We start from the raw sequence: 9,951 nt of genomic DNA, 5'->3' as shown, positions 1-9,951 counted from the left end.
CAGACTGCACCACAGCGCCATCTACAGCTCAAAAGACATATCAGTAAACATCAGAATGCCAGCAATACATTCATTACATGTCAGCATATGCTGTTGTATTTCCAACATAAACAAGGCGATGGAAAGAGCAACAGCAATATAGGGATCTCAACCGCAGCAGCCAGAACCACTGTTTAGATGAGATAAGACAATGAACAATGATTGTTGATAGGCTGACAAAGGTGAGCATTCGTTTCACATGGCAGCTTGCTACCCCTCTCCATTCCTCTGTAGGCTATTGTTCACATTCCGGCTTGTTTGTCCTTTGTGCAACGTGTTTATATGTACCAAGGATTTACATAATCCCGGTTTTAGACAAAGTGACAAATGTATTTTGTACAGAAGGTCACCTGATGTCCCTGACAGCGCTCAAGGTTATTGCTTTTTTTATTGTCCTCCTGTAAGCCGTTCTTTCTGTGATGTTTATGGTACAATTGTCAGACTGACAAACCGATGCGGGCAGATCATGTCCAGGTCTGCAGTGACCTTTCCGATTATAAAAATAGCGTAAAGGACAGGAGATCGCTGAACGCCTCATCTGTGCGCACGCTGCACAGTTAGATCTGCCTGTTGTGGCACCCAGAGAGATCAGGACCCTTGGTCGTGCTTTTCTACCACATGCGGTAAAACGGATCAGAGGGCCGGCATTGTGACAAATGTTGTATTCTGATATCTGTATGTTAATAATAATTGTAACATTATTCGGTATATGAATTCTTTCTTTTTAATTTTACATGCTATCATACAGTATTATACGCATGCGCAGCGTATTGCATCAGGGTGTGCACCCAAAAGCACAAACACACACAAGATGGTAAAATACTACTTATATTACTACTGTTCTATATGTCCTCTGCAGTTCATTGCTGTCTGATGGCGCCTGCAGTCTGCCTTCTTCTGTAGATTGCTGCGTGGACTCAGACTATAGCAATGTATAAAAGCTGGGCCCCTCACCTGTGCCATACTGCCACCCCTGGGCTCCTCACCTGTGCCATACTGCCACCCCTGGGCTCCTCACCATTGTCATATTGTCACCCCTTGGTCCCTCACCTGTGCCATACTGCCACCACTGGGCCCCTCACCTTTGCCATAGTGCTACCTTTGGGCTCCTCACCTGTATACTTTTGCCACCCCTAATTCCCGCAATATCGCGGCTATTTACCGCGCGATATTGCTCTCCAATGCAATCCAATGAGGCTCTGTCCGTCGCTGTCGCGGGTCGTGCGTCGCTACAGCAGGACCCTTTTTGGAGCGGATTTCGCCGCGATTCTAGGTTGCTCAATGCAACCATTTGCGTGATATCGTGCAAAATGCAAATGGGGCCTAAATCTCCTTACTTCCAAAGAGAACATATTTAACTTTAATGGTTGATGAGCATTCGTTGCTTTCTCTTGCGGAAAGTGCGATTTTGTCTTGCGTTTTCTTCCTGCGTTCTCTTGAGTAAGATTTTGATCTTATTCAGAGTTTTGCTTGACATCGTTTCTTCTACATTCACATTCTACATTTTTCTATACAATTCTTTATATATATTATATATCTTGTAGAATGACTGCGTTCACAAAGCTGACACGTCAGCATAAGGAAGGATACTCGTTTTGAAAAAAGTGATGGTTATTTTCAGCCGAGTCCAATCAGATGTGAAAATAACAGTCACATGTCTAATATAAAAATCCTTTTGTCTTGTGTTAAAGATTTGTGACGAGAGCCTATAGTGTTTTATAACAATTCATTGTAAAGAGCGTCTTAGTACGGTTCAGTAACCACGTCAAAGACCTCTTCATTTTCCTTTCACATGGTGTAAAGTAACAAATAATAATCACGTCTACCTTCTCCCCACAGAATGTTTTTTCCACGCCTCAATTTCGTCTTCGTGCTGTTGCTCTCTGCTATAACACTCATTCCGGATGAGAAGACCGCATTCGAGGATACCACCATGCTGGAAAGGGCTGCGGAGATGTGGAGGATGGAGGTGGAGATCGAGACAATGTTTTATAACATTGAACATCCACCTCCAGAGCCAGCCCTGTTTCGGCACATTTTCGTAACTTCACGAACATTCGTTATGATGAAGTTAAAAAGCAAAAATACCTTTGTTAATATTGGAGTCGATGTGGTAGTTGTTTTTTTTATCCGAAATACGAATTCCGTTAACGGATTCCGTATCCGAATTCCATATTTCGGACTTTAAAAAAAACTACCATCAACTCCAATATAAATGTACTTTGCTTTTTACCTTCAATATAACAAATGTTCGTAATGGAACGAAAATACGTCAACGGAATTTCGTATTTCCTGCCTGTGTTTGTAATGCAACTCTCAGCAGCAGCGGATCCGTATTTCGGATTTAAAAAAAAATCTTGTCATGTTGTTCAACCTCATTTACAGGGGTAATATTAGTTCCTGTTTCAAAGAAATTCGGATCCGAAATTCGTTAACGGAATTTCGTATTTTGGATATAAATTCGGAAACTGCCATTCGGATTTCGTATGCTTACGAATCTACGAATTTCAGGAAAATTCGTACGAATTTCAATTCGTAACGAAACGAATCGCACATGTCTACTAATCTATCCTGCAGCTCTAAAAAGTTGGGCACTCAGTCATGGACCAAGAGCCCGACAGTGTCAGGGGAGAGGAGGGGACCTGGTGGCATATCTCATCCCGTTGGGTGAACGTCAGCTCCTCTCTCTGCCGGCATCCATCACCAAGATGGTCGCCGGCAGGCGTCAATTAGATGACCGCGCATGCGCAATGACATCACGTCGGGGTGTCACCCAGTCTCCACTCTGGGTGACACCCAGTCTCGGGACACCCCTGCTCCAAGGTCCAACGTGCAAGGGAGCTGCTGGTCGAAGCTGCACCCTAGGTGGCAGTGTGCTGCTGATGTGGGAGCTGTGTAGTGGTGCCATTAAAGTAAACACTTCATTCATACGTGTTGCTGCAGCAGCCCTGTGTAGTGAAAGTAATCGATCACAGAAGCAAAATTGTCATTTAATGCGGAACAATATGCAGTAAATTTTGGATTCTCAACCATTGTGAAACGTGAAGTCTCAGCAGACCCTGAACTCACCATAATTCTGACCAGGTTTGCTGAGTAATTCATAGCACACAATGTAAATGATATGCACAGGTGGCTGTCCCACCCAACACCTGGCAACCAGCAGAGGTACCATGCACCACCAGCAACCCCCCCTCGGAAATGTGCACCGGTAGCAACTGCGGCAATGCTTGTATCGTGCATCACCAAACCCCCGTCTTCCCCCCTGGCCTCAGGTGGTGAAAACTTCAGGCACACCCCTGTCAGCAAAAGACTATAGCCTATCTTATAGAATGGGTCATGGAGGTTCCTTACATTACCCTGGAATCCCATGATAAGTTTTTCCCCAGCGATAACGCCCCATCTTTCCATACCGTAGGTGTACCACCTATAAACACATTTATCTAATTGGCCGAATACCCAACAACGGAAGTCTACACCCTTTAGTGGACAGGAATGTGTTAATGCTGAACACGATGGCCTCTGGCTGCTGTGTGTCTTGGCAGCAGATTTGCTCGGCTCGCCAAATAACAGACGGTCTTACGGGTTTGCAAATGCTATTGTGCCATTGTATCGCTGACCCGAGGCTCTCTCTGGAGTATTGACACTGCTGGGATTAATGAAACTTGAACTTCTCCCAATGTGAGAATATAGCACAACATATAAAACTGAACTCTGGGCACAACAACTCATATTTACATGTATTCCTCACTAGCCACATAAGGTATAAATCCCCTCCTTGTGCACCAACTTCCTTTGCATATCCAGTTATTATAACACAATGCAATCTCCATCCAAGATTAATATTTAAAGCTGAACCCCAGGCAAACAGATATAGAGGCCTATCATCCCCAGGACTGGGGGGGAGGGGGTCACAAGTGTGCATGTTCACTGACTGCTAATATCAGCATCAAGTAAGTGTTCTTAGAAGGGTGACCTAGGAATTGGGGGCCTAGGTACAATTCATTGACTCCTCTATAGGCGACAGGTAAGTTCCCATTGTCTTCCTGGAGAACGGATATGGGGGGTCAGTGAATTGCACCCCGACAGATCCACAATCACAGGGGCACATCAAGTATATTATCATTAGAGAGGATGTTAAATTCATTGCTCCTGCCCAACAACTACCAACCAGATATCCATTGTTCTACTTTTGCAGGTTCACTTTGACAGTGTATTAGGAGAAGATGTCTGCAGCAATCCATGACAACCAATCACAAATCAGCTTTCAGGATCTCTGTGTTGGCATTCTAAACAAAGCTGTTTTCTGATTGGTTTACAGCATACAAGGTAATAGATAAAAATCTTCTGATTACCTTACATAGAAGAGACTTTGATTCATAGTAGGCCAATATGGGCTCTACCATCTGGTAGAACATCTGAAGTCTCCTCTGGATGGTTTCCGTGCTGATGTCACTCCGATGGGCGGCCTTATTCCTGCCGACAAGCCGCGCCGTCATGGTTTCGGCAGGACAGTCCAGGTACAGCACCACGTCTGGTTTTCCGAGCTGGTGAAAAAAAAAAAAGAACATTGTATTAGATGAAAAATGAATAGAAAAATACTATGCATGGGTACCGGTCTTCCTTAGTCGGGTACTGTGTCATATAACAGATTTACTGAAGACTAGATTGGGATTTTTAAACTTTTTTCAGTCTCAGCACCCTTTAAAAGGACCCAAAATCTCCAGCAGCCCCAGTACATAATGTAACAAACTTAAATGTAAAAAAATGTGTGCCTCCCAAAATCCATACCAGACCCTTATCCCAGATAGGTGTTTAAAATGAATTTTAAGGGGGAATCCCATGCAATAGCACAAAAATGGGATTCCCCCTTAAACATAAGAGTCTCCCCTTAGGGTTAGGAGGAAATCAGGAGCTCTCCTTCACATCAGGCCCCCTGTTTTCACATCCCCCAATTCTATCATTACCCACCATTCATATCAGATCCCCCCCCTTTTCCATCAGATGCCTGCCTGCACCATGGAAAGTCATAATGCTGAAGGCACCTCTGAAGAAGCCAGAAGGCACTTGGGTTAAGAAAGAGTGGACTAGACAATGGTAAAAAGTGGTGGATTGATTGTACCCACGGGCCCCAGGGTACAATGAATCAGTTAATGGGCCTACCAGAATGATGATGTCCTTTTGTAAAGCTCCGCCCCATGTCATGTGACTATTTTAGTAAAAACGGATGCTGGTCGGCGCCCATTGCAGACATCCCAAATCTCCTGGAAGTTCCGGGAGTCTCCGGCTATAAGATAGTGGCTCCCTGACGCCCGGGAGAGAAACATCTTATCCCGGAAAGGTTTACTCTGCTCTTCCTAGCAGAGTAAACCTTTCCGGGAACCCCTGCTATTTTTTTTATTTTGACAGCAGCAGTGGGTGGGTGCAATAACCAGCCTGCTATTGGCTATTGCAGTTTGAAATGGCCAATAGCAGCCTAGCTATTCAATCCTCTGCTAATTACTGTTTTTTTTTATTCTGATGGCAGCCACTGTCAGAATACAAAAAACCCAGCAGATAGAAGGGGAAGCTTTAGCTCCTCTGCTATATACCATCATTTCAGGGAGGTGCCCTCTCCCCCATGCGCTTTGTTCCAAGAAGCCATTGTGGTCACGACTCGTACACAGACAGCGTAAGCTTTATGTTCCAGTTAGTGTGCCAGCCAAATGTTTTCAGATTGGGATGTCTGCCATTGGAAGCAGAATGTGCCGTGCTTTATATGCAGGACCATGACAGAATGTTATCCTGACAGACTCTGACCTTTCCCCGCGCCATCCAAAATGAAATAAAAACTTCTGCTTGGAGTCCCCCTTTAAATCCTGCTGAATTTCTAGGAAAGGATAAAACAATGGAGGCAGCACAGAGGATCTCAATGGGATTTGAGCAAATCCGTCCGCAATGCCGCAAGGCTTTCCGAGGCTCCTCGTGTGTGACAAACGCAGCGTCCTCAGCGATTACGGTGCGCGATCAGCTGCAGGTGGAACAAAAACCCGTCTGTCCCTCTGTGAATGGCATTTCGCCTCTCATTTGGCTTGGCAAGCTAACTGGAACATGAAGCTTGCGCTGTCTGCGTACGAGTTGTGACCACTGGCTTGTCAGGACAAAGCAAATCAAGAGAGGCAACAAAAGAAAACCAGAGACGGATTAAAGGTCACCGAAGATTCGTCACTCGCCAGTAACGCCGTCTGCTCTGTTTATTCCTCGTACGACCTCTGCGGATTGCACAGGGAGAGTCACGCTCACTTAAATTTGGGTTTTTAAAGGAAAAGCTCAACACTGGGGGCGGGGCACAGCTGGTTTCAGAGGGAATTTATTGGCTGGACTGCTCTCAAGCCAACGCGGATGGGGGGGCGGCGGGACAGAGGGCACCTCCCTGGAATTACTTTTTTCAGGTTGGGATCCCTGTATATATATATATGTGTGTGTTAATATAAGTGGCGAGTGTTAATGACCAGATGGAAGCAGAGGAGCCAGCATGTATCTGCACATGTCCTCCAGGGTGTCCTGGGAGCCACAAAACCCAGGCCACTTGATTAGACAAATGCCAACCTCACCTAAAGCTGGCCATCTATAGATTTAATTTTGTCCGTTTCCATCTTAATTGGCTGTAATTGGGTCTGTGGCTGGTCTTGTTACCACCACACGGCTCCACCAAAGTAGAATTTTCAATAGACTTTTGTTGCAGGTGCCAGCTGTCAGAATACAATAGCGGCACGGGGGGAGGAGGGGGGTTGATACATTTGTTTAATGTGTATTCCTTCGTGTGTATGATCAGATTAAGTTGCTGGCTAGTTGGGTTGTGCCTTTCCACCTCCCTATTGGTCAAGCAATGTGAAGTAAAGCCTCGAAGCCAACAGGGAAGAGTAACAGGGGGATCTGTGCAATGCAGGCAGATCATGGCTGGTGGGAGGGGCTTGCAGGGGACTGTGCAGCACAGTACCCTGTCTCAGCAGTGGCGTCACAAGGGGGGTGTGGCCCGTCATTGGAGGGGTGATACCAAAATGACTGACAGTCATGTTAGTGTCACCCCCCTCTAAAAAGTCGGGCACTCGGTCATGGACCAAGAGCGCGACAGTGTCAGGAGAGGGGACCCGGCGATATACCTTATTCTGCCGGGTGAACGTCCCCTCCTCTCTCAGGCGTCAATTAGATGGCCGCGCATACGCGATGACGTTATCGCGGTCACATGCGCGGTGACGTCACGGCGGGGTGTCACCCATTCTCCGCTCTGGTTGACACCCAGCCTCGGGGCACCCCTGTGTCTCAGTACCCCTCTCAAGACCCATCAGCTCTGATGCAAGCAGTGGGCTGGCTCTTGGGAGGAGTTATGCAAATATCAAAATGGCTTGATGGGTGGATGTCAGTTTGGAGGAGCGATTGATGGAGGTGCCCTCCGCACACCTTTCAGCAGTCCCGGCCAACAATCAAATAAATGGTGATCGAAGTAACTTCACGGATGGCACCGTGCAAAACACAAGATTGAAGAAAATAGGTCACCAGCACTCCATAAGTTAAAATGAATGAGTCCTTTTAATGGACAATGATGTCACAGAAATCCAACATGAGCCGACGTTTCGGGGCCACACAGGGTCCCTTCTTCAAGGCAAGAGATGGATTTCTGTGACATCATTGTCCATTAAAAGGACTCATTCATTTTAACTTATGGAGTGCTGGTGACCTATTTTCTTCAAGTTTGGAGGAGCGGTCGTTCCTAGACTGGCTGCATCTGTATGCACGTTGAACCTTCAAGATTGAGCATCGCAGGGCATTACAGATCCCTCCACCCAGCTGGGGCTCGGAGCGTTCCACACTAAGCACAAGAGAGGTGCTCACCTTGCACTCAAACTCTTCAGTTTGCCGGATCTCACAGGGGAAGCTGTCCAGCACGAATCCCTTGGTGGCCCCAAGCGATGAGCTGATTGCATTCTTCAGAATATCCAGAATGATGTCCTATAGAGCAGAGGAACACCGTCATAGGCACACACAGGGTTAAAAAAAACAATTCTGTCAGTGGAAGCAAAGGGTTAAATGGGATTACAGATATGAAATATGAAACAGCAAGAAATAAACTGAGCCGGATCATCCACAAGGCAACCTAAGTAGCAGCCTGGGGCCTAGTGGAGAAGATGATTGAGGAATACCCCCCTTTCCAACAGGCTGTGCTGAAACCAGGGCTGGATTACTATTTCGGGTGCCTGTAGGCATTAATGGAAATCTGTTATCCTGAGCCGGCGCCCGTACCCGCTGCAGGACCCGGCGGCTTTCACCTATGCAGAGAAGGACCCCGGCGTTGTGTAAGACGCCCTAAACGCCTGTCCGCATCAGACAGATGTCTTACAGGGCAGCCCTACGCAGCACTGGGGTCCTTCCCTTGCATTTGCAGAAGTCGGCGGTTCTTGTAGGCCCCGCTGGTCCTGGAGCAGGAGGATGCATTATGCGCAGATTGCAGCCTCCTTGCTATTGGCGGTGTTGTATCTTGACACAACACCAGGAATTGGGCAGAGTAGGTACCTCCTTCAGGATTGCACTACTGGAGCGGATATCAGCTTTGTGGGCACTAGAAGAGGGTGGTTAAAAGAGAACTATGGGGTAAGTGTTTTCCCCCATAGTTCTCTTAAGGGTCACGGGAGGACATATACTAACCCCCTCCCGTTACCCAAAGCTCAGTATATAGCGAGCTACAGCTTGCTGTATACTGAGACTGATGCAGCTGAGAAGGATCCCGACAATGCTGTTGAGATCCAGAAGCAGAGCCAGCTGTGTCCGCCACCTCCCCCGATCGCTCCTGCAGTCAACGCTGGAGGAGCGGGAGGGAGAGGAATCCCTGCAGGGAGCGGTGACTGACAGTGCTCTCTGCAGGGAGATGATCGAGAAGTGAGCGAGCGCCGGTATGTGTTCGTTCACTTCCCGATCTATTGAGCCGACCTGTGACAGTCTCATTGTCACACGTCGGCTCGAACTATGAGGATGAGTGATTTTTCACTCACCTCATAGTCCTCTTTTAAATGTTAATGGGGCAGCTGAAGACCAAATCCCCTAGACAGACTAGTGATGACCCGGGTTATTCCAGCGGCTCCTTCGGGGGTGAGCGCTACATAATGAATAAAAGGGATTGGCAGTCAGGCTGGGCCGGAAAGGGCTAGACGATCAGGGTCATCCTTATAATGAGGCAGCCTGAATCTGTTGCCTCACGTGGCATCTCTTTGGGTCATGTGGGCATGCCACCCCCTTTCCAGCCACAGTGTCCCTGGTTGCTAAGAGCTGGGCAACCTGGGATGCTCTAGCTGGCGTCCCGCTCAGTGACATCACAGGTTGTCAGGAGTTGAGTGGGACACTCTAGCCGGCATCCCCATACCCCCCCTTGCCACCTCAGGTGGCAATAATGCTAGTGACACTCCTGTAGATGATGCTAGATCCAGGAAATGAGACGGCCGTATCTGACTTGCTGCAGCTTCTAATGCACATTATAAGAAGCTGACAGTGTGCAGTGATATCAGAAGAAGCCATTCCAGTCCAGGAGAGGAGCCGCTACAACTGTACAAGACTGAAGGGAAGGCCGGAGTTCAGCCTTTCAGCCTGCGTTTCATTTATTAGTAGATTACAATGTACTTTTCTATCTGCACGTGATAATGGAGCCAACACAGTGCCTTTTGTTGGCTGACAAGGACATAGGGGCCTAAGTGCCGCCCTACCACCCGGATGTATGAAAAGCCTGGACTCCGGAGCCTTTGTTGCGGGAAGGATGTTCTCTCTGTGTAACCTTCCATTAGAAGAGCCATGTCACTAATGTATTTTCTGTCTGCGCACAGCCCGGGCATTGAAGCCAGGAATGGATAATCGGGGGGGGGGGGGGGGGGTTTTTTCTCCGTGTTGCTT

The 9,951-nt window shown here is 47.4% G+C and overlaps 1 protein-coding gene across 2 annotated transcripts in view; it reads right to left on the bottom strand.

Moving 5' to 3' along the window:
• Positions 1–9,951, bottom strand: part of AK5 (adenylate kinase 5) — a 139,792-nt gene that overhangs the window by 1,472 nt on the left and 128,369 nt on the right. For both annotated transcript variants that reach the window (XM_018559883.1, XM_018559882.1), the window contains 2 exons: positions 7,909–8,025; positions 4,392–4,583 (listed from right to left, as the gene is read on the bottom strand). In XM_018559883.1, the coding sequence (XP_018415385.1) occupies positions 4,392–4,583; positions 7,909–8,025 (309 nt within the window). The remainder of the gene's footprint in view (positions 1–4,391; positions 4,584–7,908; positions 8,026–9,951) is intronic.

The sequence above is a fragment of the Nanorana parkeri genome, unplaced genomic scaffold (assembly GCF_000935625.1).
Source record: "Nanorana parkeri isolate BGI_ZX_2015 unplaced genomic scaffold, ASM93562v1 scaffold418, whole genome shotgun sequence".
Lineage (NCBI taxonomy): Eukaryota > Metazoa > Chordata > Amphibia > Anura > Dicroglossidae > Nanorana > Nanorana parkeri.
This window is presented reverse-complemented; position numbering and strand designations above follow the sequence as displayed.